The sequence below is a fragment of the Palaemon carinicauda genome, chromosome 4 (assembly GCF_036898095.1).
Source record: "Palaemon carinicauda isolate YSFRI2023 chromosome 4, ASM3689809v2, whole genome shotgun sequence".
In the NCBI taxonomy this organism is placed as follows: domain Eukaryota; kingdom Metazoa; phylum Arthropoda; class Malacostraca; order Decapoda; family Palaemonidae; genus Palaemon; species Palaemon carinicauda.
The window spans coordinates 96,848,806-96,870,386 of NC_090728.1; the positions used below are offsets into that span (position 1 = coordinate 96,848,806).

The following is a 21,581-nucleotide window of genomic DNA, read 5'->3' on the forward strand; positions in this document are numbered from 1 at the left end:
TTAACTTGTAAAATACACTTGGTATTCAGTGACATACTGTACATACCTTTTGTTTCCTGTTTAATAGCACATATATCTGGTCTTGGAACTTTAGAAATTTGCTTCACATCCCTAAAGTATTGCTGTAACCATTTATAGCACACTTTCATTATTGTTGACAGATCTTGTTCCTTTACTCCTACTACTAGTACATCATTTCTGAAAAAAAAAAAAAAACACTACATAAAGAACTTTATATCTGAAGATCATGCAAATCACAATTGCAGTACAGTTTTCAAAAGTGAAGTACAGTATATAGTCTAAAGTTTACGATTTAAGGTAAATCAATCCTGAGTAAAATGAAAATACTCAACTCTGATATGATTTATTATTTTTCAAAATCACTACAGTAACATAATGATGACTATGAATTATAAATTTCCAATTACTTCTTATTGGTACTCACTCACACAACTTACACAAGACTGGAAATCTTTGATAAAAGTTTGGAATAATAAAACTACTAAATTGATTTCAATTACCCATTTTTTGGACCTCTAAATTCTGAGATAGTAGGTGATCGTGTCCACCTTTATACCTTCATCATAGCATGGATATTTAATAAAGATTATTTTCTATATAACTTCAGGAAACTAAAGGTTCATTTTTCTTATTAGCAGTGAGCTTGGGTTTATTAGAATTTTATCAATATTATCATAATTACTAGCCAAGCTACAACCCTAGTTGGAAAAGCAAGATGCTATAAGCCCAAGGGCTCCAATAGGGAAAAGTAGCCCAGTGAGGAAAGGAAATAAGGAAATAAATAAATAATGAGAACAAATTAACAATAAATCATTCTAAAAACAGATATGTCATATATAAATTATTAACAATGCCAAAACAGATATGTCATATATAAACAATAAAAAGACTCATGTCAGCCTGGTCAACATAAAAACATTTGCTGCAACATTGAACTTTTGAAGTTCTACTGATTCAACTACCCGATTGGGAAGATCATTCCACAACTTGGTCACAGTTGGAATAAAACTTCTAGAATAATGTGTACTATTTACCTCATGTATTTTTCTTGACACTACATGGGTTAAGGTAAGTCTTCCAAATAAGTTCCTAGCTTAAAGAGGCGTTAGGTACAAGGAAACTTATTTTGGTAGGATATCCAATTAAGTTAACCGAGGTATGTTTTGATTACTTTTTGTTCTGTTGTCTCTAGATGCTCACTAAGATGACATATTTCCACAATTTCTGTAATTTTATAGAAAAATTACTAGATTGTCTTGAGTACAAGAAAAATGACCCATTCATTTGCTGTTTAGTGTGGAGACGGTTCCCCTTTTAAAACAATCCATAGAACAATCAATTGTTTAACCTTATGAATAATTAAATTTCTTTGCAATTGGCAAGTGTAAACAAACAAAAAAAAAATCTTTGTATACAAGAGAAAGAATTAAAGGGGAATTTACTTCAACTGTCTTTTCCAAAGATTTTAGAAGGAAATTTACAGTCTTGGTTTTCATTTGGATGTTTAAATATGAATAATTCAACAATGTGATTACAAATCATGCAGAGAAATTATTCAAGTTGCATTAGTCTAGCAAGGTTGATAAAAATCATGAATTTTTCCAAATTAAAAAATCGAATTATTTGATTTAAATCAGATATTTTTTTATTTAAAAAGTGTTTATAATTCAAATGTTTTTTTTTTCCAATAATACTTACGGTACTTGCTGTTAATGATTATCTGTTTCAAGGATAAACACTACAAAATTGAAAGTAATTTGTAATTTTCCTAACAATACAAACCTGTAGCTTTTTGTAGGGATTATCTTTTGGCAAAGCTGGAAGACCAGCTATAAACTTGAAAAAGATGTATAACTACCGATCCTCTAGTTAGTGGGGATTAGTGGGGGTAGCCCACTACCCCTCTCACTCGCAGACCAACGTTGCCTTCTCACTTTAGATTGCAGCCAGAATTTCTTAGGGGACAAGTGATGGCAGGATAATTTGTATAAAAAGCTATAGGTGTTGTATTTTTAGGAAAAAGACAAATTACTTACAAATTTGTCATTTGTTCCGCCACTCAATACAAACCCTTTGCTATTTATAAGGATGACTCACCCATTAGGAGGGTGAAAGTCAGAACCAAATGGCTTGGCATTTGACTTGGGGTTTTTCCCATACATGCTCCACACGTAACAGGGAAAACCCTGACACCTCGCTAATTTCGTTCAACGCACAGGTAGCGGCTTGAGCAATCTGTGTGTTTGTGATATTAGCAATATGACTGGCCTAGGTAAGAGTTCTTGGAAACCATAGGAATCTTTAGAATCAAACATAGACGTTACACAATCCCACCTCTCAAGGGGTATGGGGACAAACAGGTATTATTTCTATACTAGGATACACAAGGGAAATAGTCTTACCTGCAGATAGGTGAGGCCAGCTTACTGAGGACCATAGATGCTGTTCCCCAAGAGAGGAGAAGATGAAAGAAAGAAAGAGCCAGTCATTCTTACACATTCATCCCAGACTAATCCCGGGTAACCTATCCCCTCAACCATCTGCTACTTTTCTATAAAGGAGCCTGATGTATTTAAACCACTTGTTGTGCAGCCCACCATAAGACCAAAGGAGAACGTATCCATGTTCCTGTGGGTTACATCTTGCATGTAGTGGGCGGTGAAGGTCCTCTGATGCTTCCACACTCCTGCTTGTAGGACCTGCGTCACAGAGTAGTTTTATTTTAACGCTAGGAACGCACTAATGCCCCTAACGTCCAGCTCTGGGTCGTCGAGTTGAAAGAAGACCTCAAATTCCTCACTGGGTGAGGTAACAGCTGATCTGGATCATTGTTTACAAATCTAAGACTTTCAATCTGAAAGGGCCCAAATGTAGGATCCGCTACTCCCGGATTTTGAGTCTTAGCAATAAACCCAGGGACAAAGCTAAGCGTTACCTACCACCATTCCCTTGAATGGGCAATGTCGTAGACCTAGAAGTTCACTGACTCTCTTGGCCAAAGCCAAGGTGAGTAGGAACACCGTCTTCAAAGTGAGGTGGCGATCTGTTGCCTGACATAATGGTTCGTAGGGAAGCCCCCTTCAGGGACCATAGGACACGAACCACGTTCCATGGAAGAGATCTAACTTATGACTGGGGGTAAGTAAGCTCACAACTTTGTATGAGGATAGGCAACTCCAATGAAGAGGAAAGATCAACTCCTTTCAGTCTAAAGGCAAGGCTTAAGGTTGAGTGGTAGCCTTTCACCTTCAAGACAGAGAGAAGCTTTTCCTCCCAAAGGTATGCAAGAAATTTTGCTATTACTGGAATAGTGGCATCGAGGGGAGAGATACCCTTTCCACAAAATCAACCACAGAAGACAGTCCACTTGGCTTGGTAGACTGATGCCGAAGATCTTTGTAGGTATCCAGACATCCTTCTCGCAACCTGTTGCGAAAAGAATATCTGTGAGAGGAGATGCTGGATAGTCCATAGGTGCCACAACAAAGAGAAGCTACTGCCTTGTGGTAGATGTTTGCATGTGGTTATCCGAGTAGATCGTGTAGTGGAGGGAGTTCTCTCACGAATTCCGTCAGGAGCTGCAGAAGATCCAGGAACCATCCTGCGTTGTGCCATAGCAGAATTATGAACGTCATGAATAGGCTGTTGGATACTCGTCTTGTTTAGCACCCTTCGCATCGGACAGAAGGAGGAAAGGCATACACATCGGTTGTCCCACCGTTGATGAAATGCATTCTACCAAAGAGTCTGAGGGTCCGGGACTGGGGAACAGTACAACAGGAGTCTGAAGTTCAGAGATGTCGCGAACAGATCCACAGTCGGGGAACCCCACAAAGTCAGTACTTTGTTGGCTATCAGATGATTCAAAGATCATTCGAAAACCATTATCAGCGTCGCTCTGCTCAGATTGTCCGCGAGCATATTCCTCTTGCCTGGAATGAAGCGAGCTGGGTGGGACACCAAATTGTCTTCTGTCCATCTTAACATCTCTATTGCTAGATGGCATAGGGGCTGTGAAAAGATACCACCTTGTTTGGTTATGTAAGCCCCTACTGTGATGTTGTCGCTCATCAGCACCACAGAGTGACCCGCCAGGAACTGTTAGAACTGTTGGAAGGCTAAGAAGGCTGCCCTTATCTCTAAGTAATTTATGTGCTGTTACCTTTTGGACTCGAACCAGAGTCCTGAGCCCGTGTGGTGCAGCATGTGGGCCCCCACCCTTCTTTTGATGCATCTGTATAGAGCATCAATTCCGGGGGAGGGACGAGAAGATCTGTCCCTCTGTGGCGATTCTCGTCTGTCACCCACCACTGAAGATCTGTCAGTTGTTCTATCCTCAGAGGAACTAGCATATCCAAAGAGCCGGTGTGCTGGCTCCACCTGGATTTCCGCCACCACTGAAGGGATTGAATTATGAGGCACCCGTTGGGAACTAGACGGACAAAGGATGCTAGATGACCTAGGAGACACAATTACTTCTGGACCGTTATCTCTTCTCATCTGAGGAAGGGGCTTGCTATCTCCCTCAGCCTGTACACTCTGTCGTCTGATGGAAACACTTTCTGTAATTTGGTATCTATAATCATACCTAGCTATACCAGTCTCTAAGAAGAAAGCAGGGATGACTTCTCAAGATTCATCATGATCTCCAGATCCTAATAAAACTAGAGTAGTCTGTCTCGAGTCACTACCGAGTCTGCTCGGATCAGCCAATCATCAAGGTATCTTAGGAGATAAATGCCAATCCTGTGAGCCCAAGATGATACCAGGGTGAACACCCTTGTGAAAACCAGGGAAGCTGTGGAAAGATCGAAGCACAGCACTTCGAACTGATATTGCCTGTTCTCATGTATGATCCAAAAATACTTCCTTGAAGATGGATGGACTAAGATCTGGAAGTGTGCGTCTTTGAGATCCAGTGTGCATATGAAGTACTGTGGTCTCACCGCTTATATGACCGTGTCTGTTGTCTCCACTCTGAACGCAGTCCGAAGAACAAAGTTGTTAGGAGTCGAGAGATCAATGACTGGTCTCTAGACGCCTTTTTCACATGAATGAGTCAACTGAAGAAGCCTGGAGAGCCACTGAAGACCTCCTGAAGAGTGCCCTACTCAAACATGGTCTGGACTTTGACTGGGAGGGCCGGCTCCTTTGTGGATCCCGTCGCGTAGGAGCTCAATGGGACTGAATCCTGAGACAATGGAGGGAGAAATTGAGTAAATGGGATGTGATACCTTGAACGAATCACAGAGACTGACCAAGGATCGCATCCCCCACCCCCGGTGGGAAGGTGAAAGAATTGCCCTTCCTAACGGGAGCAGCCTCTGCCACTTCCCTTACCACTTACTTCCTTTGGAGGGTTTGGAGTCCTTTAGATCTTTCGCAGGAAAGGGCTGCGTGGACACCTTCTTGGTGGTCCCTGCCGTCATGTTGGCCAAGGGTTTGGTGGTCTGCGGCTGTTTCCTGGTAGGTGGAGGTGCCTTATCATAGGGCCTAGATGTAAAGGTCCTTTGGAGAAGAGAGACCTTGGTGGACTTTCTCCATAGCTCAGCTGCCTTCTCGACCTCTTCCAGATTAAACAGTGCTGAGCCGATATGGGTGGAGTTCCTGAGCTTCGTAATCTCACCCTTGGGGACATGCCAGCAGAACCTTTCAATCATAGTATCCCGCCACCTAAGAATTGCATTCGCCCACAGGTTAACAACCTAGTGGGCGAGGAACTCAATGGTGCGACTGCCAGACAAGAGAATGATTTCTATGGACAATTTTGTAGACTCCTTGGACCGATCCTTGGTTCTAAAAAGGTGGCTCTCCGATCCCAACCACAGATCAAGCCATAAAGTAGCCTGCATAACATACTTCACCACCTTTTCCATGTTTAGGATCTCAGACGCCGAAAAAAAAGGCCGAGATCCCAGAAAGCCCTCTCGAAGGGGACTCCCCTCAAGAGAGACTCTATCAAGGAATCAAGAGGCAAAGCCGGAAGGGGTATGATTGATTGATTGATTTGAATTTTTCTGCCATCCTGACATCGAAGGTCATTGACACTGATACTGTAAAGAATAAAAGAGTATTCAATTAAAACCATAAAAGCAAATATGTTATCATAAGAGTTAAATAACTTTCAGAAGACCTGCTCCTGAAATAAATCTAAATATGCCGCTAGCATTGTACAACACACCATGTCCAAGAATCCTCACCTCGAGCCTCAAATAGATATCTATTTATTTCCGTGCTATAAGTGGGGCATTCAGTCAACAAATGCCTCAATGTCAAGGGTATCAAACAGTCGTCAAAATATAGTTGGTGTTGGACAATTAGCAGAAACTCATGTGTCATCCAAGTGTAACCAAGGCAGAGAAGACAAAAAGAAGTCTCCCACTTTCGGGGCACCATGTTATACCTCCAAGAGGATATAACATTTGCTATTTCTCTCATCTTATTTCCAATTAATCTATCCCAATGCTGTTGCCAATTACTATAAATAAAAATTTCAATTGTAGGTAAAAAATCATTACAGGGAATGGGATACCTTCTTGGTAGCAACTAAGTTGCTGCATTCTTTGCCAATGAATCTCCCTCCTCATTTCCAGACATGCAACGTGTGCCGGAACCCAGCAAAATCAAAGTGTTATACTTTTCAGGTCAATAATTAAAAGTCACTTTAAAATTTTTAAAACTAAAGGGTTCCTAGAATTAAAAATTCTAAAGCTTGTAGGGCACTTCTTGCATCACTTAAAAATAGTAAAATGGCCCTCCTTTTATAAAGCTATTTCCTTATTGGAGGATTAGTGGTTAGTATGCCATATAGTTTGGCAGTAAATATGACAAATTCGAAGATAATTTGTATTTTTCCTAACCATACAAACCTTAGCTATTTACATTGGGTTTACCTTTTAGCATAGCTGAAATGGCGAGCCATTAGAATTTAACGAGGGTGTATTACCCCCGCGCTAGTTAGCGGGGGGGTAGGGGAGTGGTAGCTAGCTACCCCCCCCCCCCTCACACACCAGTGAAGCTCACTTTCACTTAGAGGTAGGACTTGTCTTGGGGGACAGGGCTGGCAGGCAAATATGTGTAAATAGCTAAGGTTTGTATGGTTAGGAAAAATACAAATTATCTTCGAATTTGTCATTTGTTCCGTAACCGAAATACAAACCACGCTATTTACATTGGGTGACTTACCCCTTAGGTAGGGTGGAAAGTCCCCAGCCATACTGGCTTTGGCTTTACCCGGGGACTCAGAATCCGAGTGAGTCGCACTCGAGAAAAGGAGTCCCTGCACCTCACAAGTTCCTTGCTCCGCAAGGAACCGTGTGGCCTACATAAGCTTGTGTGTGAAGGAAGAAGTGTGACCTGTCCTAGGCAGTTGACCTGGAGTTCCAGAAGGAACTCTGGGTTAGGACGTTCCCAATACCACCTCGTCAGGGTATGGGGGACGCGACAGTATTGACTCAATACTCGGAACACAAGGAAGCATGGTTTACCTGCAGAGGTTTGAGGTCAGCTATGCAGAGACCAGGATGCTGCTTCCCAGTAGAGGGGATGATGAAGAAAGAACTAAGGGCCAGACATACTTCTTTCGTTCATGCAGACTAAAACATGATAACAATGCCCTCAACCTTCTGCTACCTGTCCAAAAAGGAGCCTGAGGTTAGACCAGCTGTTGTGTAGCCACCACAGAGCGATAGAAAACGTATCGAAAATCCTGTGGGTCACGCCCTGCAGGAAGCGGGCTGCGAAGGTCATTAAATACTTCCAGACACCAGCTTGCAGCACCTGCGTCACAGAGTAGTATTACTCGAAGGCGAGGGACGTTGCGATGTATCCGACATCGTGCTGTAGGGCAACGTGACGGGGAAGGGTCTGGAGTCAGGTCGAGATGAATGTCCTTGAGTCCGAGCTGAAGAGGTATACTGGTGACTCTCCCCCGTGTCCTTATTGTGCTCCCAAACCGGCTGCAACTGAGGACAAACTGCAGCTGTTCCCAAAGCTAACCTCTCGATTCCTTTACTGGCAAGAAGGAGAAGGTTTTGGGACATCAGATACAGAATGGTGACTCGAAATCTTGAAGGAATTGGACCGAAGGGCCGGGACCCCAAGATTCTAAGTCTAGCCAACAACTCAGGAGCGAACCTGAATGTTGCCTTCCCCCATTCCTTAGATAGGGCGGAGTCGTACGAGACCAAGAAGATTGCTTACACACTGGCCGCGGCCAGAGTGAGCAGGAGCCCCAAGACGGAATACGATCAGAGGCCTGACGTAAAGGGTCTTGAGAAGATCTCTTAAGGGACTAAAAAGTCAGAGCCATGCTCCAAGTTGGAGGTCTCACTCCGACTAGGGCAGGGACGTTCGCAGCTTCGCATGAGCGAGGAAAGGTCCAGCGGGAAGGAAAAAGTTATTCCTTTAAGCCTGAAGGTCAGGGAAAGGCTGAGCGACAGGCTTCATTGCCGAGAGCGGAAAGGAGTTTCCTCCCGCCGAAAGGCAATAAGATCGTTATTGCTGGAGAAGAGGCCTCAAGGGAAGAGGTATATCTCCCACGACACCAACCACCGAAGACTCTCCACTTCGCCTGGAAGACCCCTGCGGATGACTATCGCAGATGACGCGACCTCCGTCCCGCGACTAGCGGGTTGTCTCTTCTTGAGGAGGAGGCGTAGTGTCTCCAGGCATGAAGCCGAAGCGACGCCCCGGCTCGTGAAAGATGTTGCAGTGTGATTGTTTGAGTAGTCTGTGCCGTGGGAGAAGCTCTCCCGGGAGTTCCGTCAGGGGAAGCAGAGGGTCCGGAAACCGTTCTGCGCATAGTCCCAGTGGAGCTCTCAGGGCCATTGAAAGGTTGACAGACAACCTGGTCTTGTTGAGACCCATTCTCAACAGACAACAAAGGAGGGAAGATGCAGGTGTCGATGTTGTCCCACCATCACCGGAATGCATCTTGCCAGAGTCTCGGGGTCTGAGACTGGGGGGAAGAACAGCGGAAGCTTGAGGTTCAAAGCTGTCGCGATCAGGTCAGGTCCCCCAGACCAGGACTCTACGAGGCTCTGCTCGGATAGTCGGAGAGAACATTCCTCTGCCCGGAATGAGAGAGCCGATGGTGGTATTGAGAGTATCTCAAATCAACTCAGTATCTCTGCTGCAAGATGCGAAGGTGTGAAAATGCGTCCCCTACTGGTTAGAACACGCCAGAACCATGAAGTCGAAGCGCACGGAACGACTCGGCAGGAGCTGTAGGATCTGTAGAAGGGCCAGACTACGGCCCCTAAGCCTGCCTGAATGATGGAGAGGTATCCTTCAGGTCCTGACCATAGGGCTGGACCGGAACATGGGCCCCCCCCCCGCCCCCTTTTCTTTGACGAGGCCGAGAACAGCATAAAAAATGTGGGGAAAGAACGAGAATATCCACTCCCATCAAGAGGTTCCATAGGTCAACACCCATTGCAGGTCTAATCATTCCGCTGGTCCCACAGGGACCAGAAAGTCCGGTTAATCGTTGCTTTGAAACCACCGAAACTTGGGCCGCCCCACAGGGAACTTATCCTGAGGCGACCGTTCGGAACTTTAGACAGGTCAATGAGGAAAAGAGAACTAGGAAACGTTCCAAGGTAGGGCTGAAAGCTCTGCTTGACTGAGAACAGGTACTGCGACTCCCCTCAGCCTTGCCACAGTCAACTGAAGGGAAGGCTCGGAGGAGGTGGCAACAGAATCTGGCGTCCCCAAGCGGTCACCCATCCTAGTACCGACCAGAACCGACGTTGCTTAACCTCGCTGGACGGACGAGAAGCGGGGTTTCCAACGTGGTAAGGCCGTTGACTCAATATCATGGCTAGATACTCCAGATGTTGAGGAAGAAGAAGAAGAGAAGGCTCCTAGCAAAATACCATGAACCCCCACTCATGGTAAGCATCCGGAAGCTTGTCCCGGCGCTGAAGAAGGTCGGACCCGAGCCCACCGGAGTTGACCAGACCTCCAAAAGGCGAAGGAGGCGGAAGCCTGCACCTGAGCGGCCATGAGGAAAGCAGGGAGAGTTCTCTGGGGAAAAAACCTGCAATGCCACGGCGGGATCGCCACACTGCATCTTAAGCAGGAATACCTGTAGTCTAGGCTGAATTCCACGAGCTCCCTGGAAGATGGATGGAATGGACACTGAAAGTACCCGTCCTTCCGATCCAGGGCCTAAGCAGTCCTGTCGCCTCGTTACCAGTCTGATCGATTCTGCTGTTCCACGCTGGACGAAGTTTGTTCGACAAACTTGATCAGGGCTGAGAGGTCGACTACGGAACTCCCATCTCAGATACTTCCTTACAAGAAAGGATCAACTGAAGAAGCCGGGGGTGAAGCCGTCGACGATCCTATGGAGGACCTTCTCCTAAGGCATGGATCATTCTGCCCAAACGGGCAAACTCTTGCCGACCCTATGGCATAGAGGTTCAGAGACACTGAATTCGCTGACAGAGACAGAAGGCACGATATCCTTGGCTGATCACAGAGATCGTGCAGGAATGGGCATCGGGAAGCTGTCATCCGGACGAGTAACCTTAGGCATCCTCCCAGTGTGAAACCTGAAAGGGGGGGTGCCAATCCTAGAGTTCGTGAACTCTGCCGCTCCCTCTAGGACTACAGTGAACCCTCGTTTATCGCGGTAGATAGGTTCCAGACCCGACCGCGATAGGTGAAAATCCGCGAAGTACAGTATTGACACCATATTTACCTATTTATTTAACATGTATATTCAGACTTTTAAAACCTTCCCTTGTACGTAGTACTGTTAACAAACTACCCTTTAATGTACAGAACACTTAATGCATGTACTACAGTACCCTAAACTAAAAAAGGCACAAATATTAAAGGCGATTTTATATCATGCGTTTCCTAAACACGCCAAAAACCACGATAAAAAATGGCAACCAATGTTTTGTTTACGTTTCTCTGATCATAATGAAGAAACAAACGCATTTAGTGTACTGTACACATCTGTGTATAGGTTAGTTTTTGCATCGATTATATTGATTATACAGTATGTTGATTTTGTTATTACCAATGTCTTACTTAATTTTTCTTAGGACTTCCAAATGAAATGTTTTTCTTTATGACGCCGCCTGAAACGACGGCGTCATAAAGTACGCTCAGTAAACAACCACGCTCAGTAAACAAAGAAGGCATTTAACGCGCATGATGAAAGTGATAAATAATGATATTTACAGTAAAAGCTTTTAGAAAATATGTTATTACAAATATTATTTACCGTATCTATATAAAATCATACAGTACATACTGTACGTAGCAAAGCAGGAAAACAATTTACAAGAGAGAGAGAGAGAGAGAGAGAGAGAGAGAGAGAGAGAGAGAGAGAGAGAGAGAGAGAGAGAGAGAGAGATTGTTTTACGTACGTAAATGTAAATTTTAAACAAAAAAAAATATGATAGGTTACAACATGTATACTCTTCAGACTTTTAAAACCTTCCCTTTAACTTAATGCTTACAGTACTAAACTAAAACAGGCACAAATATTAAAATGTCAGAATATTAAAGTAAAAAATAAAGATTGTTACTGTACTCACCACGAAAGAAGTTCAAGAAAAACTTGAATGATGATGGCGATGAATTTGCTGCACAGTAGAAATGATGATGATGAAGCTGATGATGTCTTCTACTGTGCAGCCAATGATAGTATTTTACGTCTCTTCAGACGGAGGTGTCTTTTCTTGGGACACCTCTTCAACTTCTTCCTGGGACACTTCTTCAATTTCTTCCGAGGGCATTGTGATCGGAAGTTGCTGCCGCTGCTTCTTTTTTCGCTCGAAGAGCATCCTGTAGGGAGTCATGTGTTCATCGATCTTGTTGCAGAATTGCATGGAACGAACCATATCCTCGTCCCACTCTTGCAACATTTCTTTCACCTCCTTCTCAAGCTTGCAGAGCTTGGCAAGCCGTTCTAATGTTAAGCCCGTTTCTTCGACAATTTCTTGGATCTCTTCCTGTGTTTCACTGTCTTCTTCACTGGCCGATTTCGTCAGGTCTTCGAGGTCTGCGGCCGCGTAACTTCTACCGTCTTTTAACATATCGAGAAGCGTCACCTTCTCAGCAATCGTCATCATCCTTCGGTGGCGTTTAGGCTCACTACCAGCCTTAGTAGAAGCAGAACGCTTGGGAGGCATTGTACAGTAGGGTTTAACAGAAAATTCAACAAAAAGTTCCACTTAAAACAGTCACGCACAGCACAGATTAAAGTTCACAAACTTAACAGCGTCTACACAGCGATACGGCGGGAGAGAAAGTGGCCGCGAAAACCTAGATGCTGCGGGTTGGAGATGCGGGCAAAACACCAATCACAGGCTAGATAACAAAACTTGAGTTCTGATTCGTCATCTATCAGCGCTTGAACCAATCACAACCCGTCTTATATGCTACGTAGGTTACCAATTCAAAGTACAAGATACCCTGCGTATACTGTACAGTAATAATAATAATAATAATAATAATAAATAATGATACTGTAATAATAATAATAATAATAATAATAATAATAATAATAATAATGATAATAATAATAACAATAATAATTTTAATAACAACAGCAACAATAATAATAATAATAACAATAATAATAATACAGCTTTACGTACGCTATTTTACGCTTTTGTTGTAGGATGTGTGTGTCTCTCTCTCTCTCTATCTCTCTAGTACGCTTATTCGAAATGTGATTTTTGCAACAAAAAATATTATTGGATGCAGTACTACGTACTGTACGTATACATACAAAAGATTCATGGAAAAGAAGCACATCCATTACATTTGTAGTACAGTAGTAGCCATCAGCAGCCTTACACCATTCTAATATGGTATGACTGCATCTGATTTGCGTTTCATGTTCGATTTAATTTTACTACGTACTGTATACAGTACTGAATTATCGTATGATCACATTCTCTTTTCGTGTTTTATTTCTTTCTCTGCTGAATTATATGTCATATGTAATGCAATGAACAATCAGTAAGAGCAGATATTACTAATTACAGTATTAATGGAATTACAGGTAACGAAATATCGTATTTGGGGTCTTCAGATATCGCGGTATTTTCGAAATTTCCGGAAAATCCGCGATATGTATAGTATATATATGGGTTATGAAAAAAACCTGCGAAGTGGTGAATCCGCGATGGTCGAACCGCAAAGTAGCGAGGGTTCACTGTATTCCCCCCCCCCGGAAGAGCCTCTCGTGCCATCTGTTCCTGACAGGAGGGAACTGCAATTGGACACCTTGTCTCAGTTGTCGTAGCCGGTCCGATAACTTAGGCCAACGTGGCTGAAAGAAAGAAGCGCTGGAGCCCTGCAGGGTCTGGAAGAAAGCGCCTTGGAGGAGTGAAAACGGAAGTCGACTTCCTCCGCACAGCCGCTGTCTATGTCTCTGTCCTTGGGCACAAACAAACTCTTCTCAAGGATGGAAGGGTGTCTGAGGTTGTCGACATCCACGGATGAGACACCCGAAAGGAAGCCCTCGGTCATTGCGTCCAGATGGTCCAACATCGAGCTTGCCCGCAAGTTCGATACTTGACAACAAAACGCCAAGGTGCATGAGCCCGAGAGGAGGAAAGTACCCATGACCTTCCTGTAGCTTCCTTGAACAAAACCTCGGGTCGCAACCGAGGAGGGAAGGGACCTGGTAAGACCCTTTCACGAGATGGAGAAGAGGAAGGGGTAAACCAGTCACCCCTTGGCCAATGGAGAAATCTCGAACGGAAAGCCCCCCGCCAAAAACCCTTCCAGGGAAAGACGGGGAAGGGCTAAACCCAGGCTCTGGAAAGAAGAATGTTGCTCAGACCTCCCTGAAGATTCTTCCTATTCTTGTATGTGCCATGCTCTGCGTTTACGGGGTGAGGCCGTGTTCTGGTAATACGCTCCAGAAGACTCGCCAGGCTGGCCATGCTGCGAAACCCCAATGGGAATCGCGGTCGCAATCGCCCTAGCGCTCGCGCGATGGTAAATCAATGATTTGCGCGTGGGCGAACGTGGAAGCGCGCATGCGCGGGCACGCAGGAGCGCAAACGAAGGTGAGTGAAGGAGCGCAGAAGGAGGGGGAGCGTGGTAGGAAGGGCAAGAGCTGGAGGTCGGCGAGCGATAACCCATAGGAGAGCAATGGATACTGCAAGAATTAAGCCGACGTTCGCGCGAAGAAACACCGTCGGTTCGCGCGACGGGACACCGTCGGTCCGCGCGACGGGACACCCTCCGTCCGCGCGACGGGACACCGTCGGTCCGCGCGACGGGACACCGTCGGTCCGCGCGACGGGACACCGTCGGTCCGCGCGACGGGACACCGTCGGTCCGCGCGACGGGACACCGTCGGTCCGCGCGACGGGACACCGTCAGTCCGCGCGACGGGACACCGTCCGTCCGCGCGACGGAACACCGTTGGTTCGCGCGCGGGCGAACATTGGAGAGCATGTGCGCGGTCACGCATGAGCGTAGGCGTGCAGGCACGTGGGCGTGCAGTCACGCGGGCACGTGGGCGTGTGGTCGCGCAGGCACGTGGGCGTGTGGCCGCGCAGGTACGTGGGCGCGCGGGTGAGCGCAGGCGGTCGGGAGACCGATGACGGGTAGGCGGGCGATGGCGCGTTGACGAGCGATGGCGCGTTCTGGCGAGCGATAGCCCGTAGGAGAGTGAAGGCGCGTTGGCAAGCGATGGCACGTCGGCAAGTGATGGCGCGTCGGCAAGCGACGGCGCGTTGGTGAGCGGTGGTGCGTTAAGAAAACGCTAGCGCGCAGGTGAAGAATCGCGCGGGCGCGTAGGCGATTGCCAACACGAGAGAGACTAGTGATGGTTAGTGCGCATCGCGCTAACAGAAGGCGCGCAGGTGCATCAGGAAGGTGAGCACTGAAGCAAGCTGTTAATCAGGCGATCCTAGACGGTCAGAAAACCGTTGGCGCCCATTGGTGCGTGGCAAAGAAGGGCGCGCAGATGTGTGCTGGCGATTGAAGAAAGCTGGCGCACAGAAGGACAGAAGTAAAGGTGAGCGCCGGCGAGCAGGAGGAAGATCTACGGCAAGACTCAGCTACCGGAGATCGTGGTCCACAGCAGGCGAGCGCTAGATCGCCACTGATGGTGTTCAGGGGAACTGACACGCGTGGCAGATCGATGGCGAACGTTGACGCGTAGGAGATCGCTGACGAGCAGGTGAACGTTGACGCATCTAAGGTCGCTGGCGAGCTGGTGATCGCTGGCGAGCAGAAGGCAACTCGTGGAAGCCTGTGCGTAGAAGAAGAGTCCTTGACCCAGACCTGAACCAAAGTTGTAGATCGCAAGGGCGAACGTGGGCGCACAGGGCGCGTAACAGGAACCAACAGAAACAGCAGAGATGATCATCATGAGAGCGCTGACGAACAGGAGAGCGCTGACGAACAGGAGAGCGCTGACGAACAGGAGAGCGCTGGCGAACAGGAGAGCGCTAGCAATCAGGAAAGCGCTGATGAGCAGGAGAGCGCCTGTGCGCTAACACTGAGCAGGAGCGCTAACACTGAGCTGGCAGAAGGGCGCGCAGGGGAACCCTGACACGAAAGGGAAGAATCCCCGTGGGAGGCAACCCTTTGCCCCGAAGGGATCGTTGTCCGTCGGGAGACTGATGTCCGTCGGAAGACCGTTGTCTGCCGCCGGGAAACTGTTGTCCGTCAGAAGACCGTTGTCCATCGGGAAGACCGTTGTCCGTCGGGAAGACCGTTGCCCGTCGGAAGACGAGGTCAGACTGCTGTCCATCTGCACCAGGGGCGGAAGATCAAGAAGAAGGAGTTGTAGGCTGCATACGGAGATTCAAAAAGGCGCCTCTTAGCACCCTTATAGGGAGATGGGAGGCCCTTACGACGAGGCGGACGGAGAGCCATACGGCGAAGGAGGCCAACAGCAACAACAGCAGAAGAATCCTCCGAAGAGGAGTCTCTATGAGTGTACTCTCCCGCGAACGAAAGAGAAACACTTCGTAGAAGAGACTGGTCAGCCAGTGACCTAAAAGGAGCAATCCTCCGAAAGAGGGGCTCCTGCAGTTGCCCAGCCCCTTAAGCGAAACTGCAGGTGCGACCGCTCAGCACCAAGAGCATAGTCGCATGAAAAAAAGGCAAGAGAAGAACCCCCCAAAAGGGGAAAAACTCAAGCCTGGACAGGAAAAACTTCCCTCGGAAGGAAAGTTACCCACCCAAGGAGGCGAGCCTCCTGAGAGTTCTAAAATGAACTGGAGAGCTGTCAATCGTCACGGGAGTACTTCCAGTAGAAGGAGACACGCCCCTGACGAAAATCCAAAGGGGAGGCAGCAACAGCCGAATCCCCAGGCCTCAACAAGACAGCTCACACCGTTGCCATATTACAGAAACGAACTAGATCGGTAACTGTAAAAAAATAAAACAAAAATCATTAGTACACATTCATTCCCCCGGGAAGGCTCTGAAGAGGAATCCCGAGGGAAAGGAAAACAAGAATTACACAACAGGCACGTGCCCTCACAACCACTTACACTCACGGAAGGAGAGCTGTAACCAAAACAGAATTATAACAATTATAATTATGTAACTATGTAATTATGTAATTTAAAAATGAATGAACACTAAAGAAAGAACGAAAACCCCGAAAGGTATCGTTCTACACAGCTGAAAAATTAACAAATACAATTAGATTCATAAACTAATTGAGACAAAACGAACGGCGTAGCAACCCCCCCACACGGGAAGGAAGCTACAAAGGCGTAGTAATGTAGTAAAAGGGTGAACGACCTCAAGAGAGAGAGAGAGAGAAAGACCGAAGTCAAACTCGATACCCATAAAATTACACCGTGGTGCCCTAAACTGCCGAGGGCTCCAGGGAGATATCGTACACTACACACAAAGCACAAATCTCTGAAAAGGAAACTTACTGATTTCTATACTCAAATATATATACAAACATGAAAAAATTTTTACATATATATTGAGTAAAAGAAAAGTAAGTGATTAAGTAAAGACAAAACAAGTAATGGCTGCCAAGCGAGGACAAAGACAGAGACGTCTGTCCATGTCCGAGCCAAAAGTGAAAGTGAGCTTCACCGGTGTGTGGGGGGGGGGGGGTAACTAGCTACCACTCCCCTACCCCCCCCCCCCTATAAAGCGCGGGGGTAATACACCCTTGTTAAATTCTAATGGCTCGCCATTTCAGCTGAACTAAAAGGTAAACCCAATGTAAATAGCGTGGTTTGTATTTCGGTTACGGAACAAATGGAAGATACTAAAAGAAGTACACCTCTACAATTAAAAGAACTTCCGTACTATATACTCCAAATCCAATGCCCACATCAGATTTGGAGCCATCAGTATATATAAAAGTTGATTCCCTATGTTCTTCGACATGTTCCATAAAAAAAGACCTGGCTTCTAATTCAGTCATGTTCTTTTTTATACCAATAAAATATTTGCAAAAAGATATTTCTGGTAATTTCCATGGAGGGGTTGGTGATATCCTAAATGAAAAAACTCTATTTCTTACTATATCAAGGACTGTTCATTAATTGTTTACCTGAAAACCATAAGATTGAGGAAATTTTGGGTTTAATTCAAAATATCTGCAATGCATTACAAAGTTTGAAGTATGACAGACTAAAGATTTAGGAAGTCTTAGCAACCTAAACCAATACCAAACAATAGAAGACTTTCGGTAAAGGTCTAAAGGTAATTCTCCAGCATCAGCAAGGAGACTTGGGATACGCGAAGTTCTAAATGCTCCTGCACGTGTTAGTGAGCACTGACGTCCGGGCGAGCGTTGGTGCGCGTGGGAGAGTACTGGCGGCGCACGAATGAGAGCTAGAGTGTGGACGAGAGCTGACTTGCGTGCGAAAACAAGTGGTGACGCGCGGGCGAGAGCTGGCGCACTGGCGAATGTTGGTGCGCACGCGCGTGGGCGAATGTTGATGCGCGCGGGTGCGTGTGACCTGGTGCGTGCACGTGGGAGAGATCCAGCAAGCAGGAGAGCGCTGGCGCGTAGGCAACCCCTGACGCGTAGGCGAGCACTGGCGCGTAAAAGAGAGTTGGCGAGAGAGCACGGGAGAGTGCTGGCGCGTGGGCAAGATCTGGCGCGCAGGAGAGATATGGCGCGTATGCGTGGGTGAGCGATGGCGTGCGCGTAGGCGAGTGATGGCGCATGTGCACGAGGGAGTGATGGCGCGTAGGAGAGCACTGGTGCAGGAGAATGCTGGCGCGCAGGAGAGCGCTGACGCGCAGGAGAGCGCTGGCACGTGGGAGATCGTTGGCGCATAGGCATAGATTGCCGCTGCTGTCTAGGTTAGCGAGCAGGAGACCGAAGTTGCGCGTGTGCGCGCAGTTTTGGTAGGCTCTGTTGTGCCGGTGATTGTTGGCACGCTGGTAGGCACTGAGGGCGAGCAGGTGAAGGAGCACGCCGAAGCGTTGTAGAGCGCTGACGAGCAGGCTGGTGCTGACGGGATGCTGGTGAGCGCCAGTGCACTGCCAGGAGCTGGCGAGCTGAAGGGCGATGGCGCGCAGCCGCACACTTCGGTAGGGCCTCAAGAGGCTGTACCGGGAATAAGAACGGTGATGGAAGATCGGCAGGTCAGCTGGCAGGTAGCTCAGGAACCGGGATGTGCCCTTTGGAAAGGCGAACATCCACCGATGGAGATCACGAACGATCTGCAAAGAGGTCTAGGACTGATGTCAGAGGACTAGTAGCAGGTCCAGGCACGGTCGAAGGTTGAGGGCCAAAAGACGACTGCAGCGGAGACTCCTCTGCGGGCAACGGCTGCGACGATGAAGCAGAAGTGCCGAAGAGGATCCTTTTCACCGATGGTGAAGAGAGACCTCTAAGGCGAAGTGGAGGTTGAGCATTACGGCGAAGACGCCCTCTAGGGGCCGTAGGACCAGCAAGCTGACTGTGAGCCGCAGCAGTCCTCAGAAGAAGAGTCTCTATTAGTGAACTCCCCCGAGGGAGAGAAACACTCGCAGGAGGGACAGACGTCGGACTGAGTTTCCTCTCGAAGGATGATCAGAAACAAGGGAAATTAAGTTGGCAGCAACAGCTGGAGAGTCTGGAGGAGCAGGGGAGTCGGTCGAGATCACAGGCGACACCTCTGACAACACAACGTCGACAAGAGCCAGAGGATCTACCTCCGAAGGCGACGATGACTGCTGCACACTAGCACCTCGGTGAATGAGTTGCAGCAATGAGTCCTTGGAGGGCGGATCCGGGAGCCCCAAGGACGGATCCCAGGACCCCAAGGGCGGATCCGGGAGCCCCAAGGGTAACCAAACCTGAAATACAGAAGTCAATGACAAGGCCTCACCCGGGGGGAGAGGTGGGGCTGCTTCGCTAGGGGAAGCCACACCATCTCTCGAGGATCGGGGTTGGCTGATATTAAATTGGTCCACGCCACTACTCGGCGGTCTCTCGGAAAAGACTGAACAAGTAGGAGCAAAAACTGATTAATTAATGGCAGTCCAATAAAGGCGAAGGTGCGGGTAGTTAACCTCGCTAAACTTTAATGGCTCGTCATTCCAGCTACGCTGAAAGTAATACCCCTAATAAATAGCGTGGTTTGTATTTCAGTTACGGAACAAAAATAAGTTTATAATACTCACAAAGCATTCGGTACAAAATTTTCATCCGAGAGATTAGTTTCCATACTCATTTCGTGAAGACCAATAGGGCATGATGACACTTTAATGAACCCAACTGGGGATGAAAACTGGCAGAATTCTAAAGGAAGTTTGCAGATTTTTTTTGCAGCAGCCATGTTTTAGATAGCAACTTCACCTGATGAGAGATAAAATTAATCAATTAAGACAGTTAACAGGTATTATTGTACTGTATTACAGGGCAATGTAACCTAGGGAAAAAAACTACAATTTTCTATAGGAAAAAATGCCGCTCTCTTCGAAAATGACACTCGTTCCCGTCGCAAATGAATAGTTTCAGAAATATATATATATATATATATATATATATATATATATATATATATATATATATATATATATATATATATATATATATATGTATATATATATATATATATATATATATATATATATATATATATATCAATTGTGTGAATTTCCATCTAAAAGTAGTTTCACTTTGTTTCTTTGCATGGTTGGAATAGTTTGCACCACACCTTTAAGGCTACATAAATAACCTACGAGAAATTGACAACACTTATCCTATCAATAAAATAAATGCAACACTTTAAAAAAAGTATATAAAATAAAAAAAACACTGCCAATCGTCTCGTATAGGGAATATTATGATATTTTTTTCTACATACTTTTGGCAGACTTGGCTTTCTTTCCTTCCGCTAAAGCAATGTTTGTTTACATTTGAATGTTTCTTGTTAAAAGAAAAGGTGATCTGAAGTAATCAGACTTGAGGTCCTATTTCTTATAAGATTTGATTAACAAAATTTGTCTTTAAATCCTGACTGACGGTACCAGAATAGAACGAAATTAATATGATGGTAGTAGTTTGATTATTAAATTACATGCTATGATAGAAGAGAATAAAATATGGATAACCTGTTTACTACTAAAATCATTTTCGATAAACAGGTTACGCTTGGTGAAGTATTATTTCTTTAAAAACAGAGCTATATAACTAAGAAAATAGTCATAACTAGTGCTGCAATATCTGTATCTATTTAAACGTGGGCTTTATTATCTTTTTATCACTTTTTAATTTTGAAAATAATTATCCTAAACAGAGGCATAGTGATGAAGTAAAATAGTACAGTACTTTGTCGTTCATTTTGGTCGTCATGGTAACGTCAACAACTCTCTAGCTGAGATTTAACCAGTTGTTGGCATCGGTTGGCAGACAAGTGGTAAGTAACTTAGAATTATTAAGGTTATGAATAGCTTTTCTACAACAATATAATATGAAGAAAAACGGTTGATTATAACTTTCATATTAAAAGAGAAGGTTCGCAATAGAATAGCCTGAGGTAACCCAAAAGAAAATAGATGTTTATATCCAATGTGTTATAGAAGTTCCTTGAGAACATGGATGGGATGGTTATGTTAGCTTAATTATGTCGTTTTCGTCGATGTCTTCCTAGAAACGGAGAGAGAGAGAGAGAGAGAGAGAGAGAGAGAGAGAGAGAGAGAGAGAGAGAGAGAGAGAGAGAGGAGAGAGAGAGAGAGAGAGAGAGAGAGAGAGAGAGCAAACTGTCACAAGTTTATCCAATGGTAGGTTATGTAGGATGAAATTAGGATCATATCTTATCAAGCATTTCACAAAATTGATGAGAGGACGATTCATTTGCAGGGATGGTCTTACGATACTTCCAGAAATAGAGTACTAAATGGAGAGAGAGAGAGAGAGAGAGAGAGAGAGAGAGAGAGAGAGAGAGAGAGAGAGAGAGAGAGAGAGAGAGAGAGAGAGAGAGAGGCAAAGTGTCACATGTTATCTTATGGTAATATATAATATAATATATAGGATGAAATTATGATCACATTTTCATCAAGCATTTCACAAAATGAGTGAGAGTATATGGCACATTTTCAAGGATGGTCATACGATATTTACAGAAATATAGTACTGAATGGGG

General features: G+C 45.7%; 1 protein-coding gene and 1 pseudogene across 2 annotated transcripts in view; both read right to left on the bottom strand.

The window, feature by feature from the left end:
• The window catches only part of LOC137640076 (methylated-DNA--protein-cysteine methyltransferase-like), a 131,225-nt gene extending 110,770 nt beyond the window's left edge, over positions 1 to 20,455 (bottom strand). Inside the window, exons 1-3 of one of the 2 annotated variants that reach the window (XM_068372516.1) lie at positions 20,304 to 20,455; positions 19,618 to 19,792; positions 47 to 198 (exon numbers count right to left, since the gene is read on the bottom strand). In XM_068372516.1, coding sequence (XP_068228617.1) covers positions 47 to 198; positions 19,618 to 19,772 — 307 coding nt within the window. In that variant the 5' untranslated portion in view covers positions 19,773 to 19,792; positions 20,304 to 20,455. The remainder of the gene's footprint in view (positions 1 to 46; positions 199 to 19,617; positions 19,793 to 20,303) is intronic. The other variant, XM_068372518.1, reaches the window with a different exon arrangement.
• LOC137640355 (5S ribosomal RNA) lies at positions 9,714 to 9,832 on the bottom strand (annotated as a pseudogene).
• Positions 20,456 to 21,581: the final 1,126 nt, after the last annotated feature.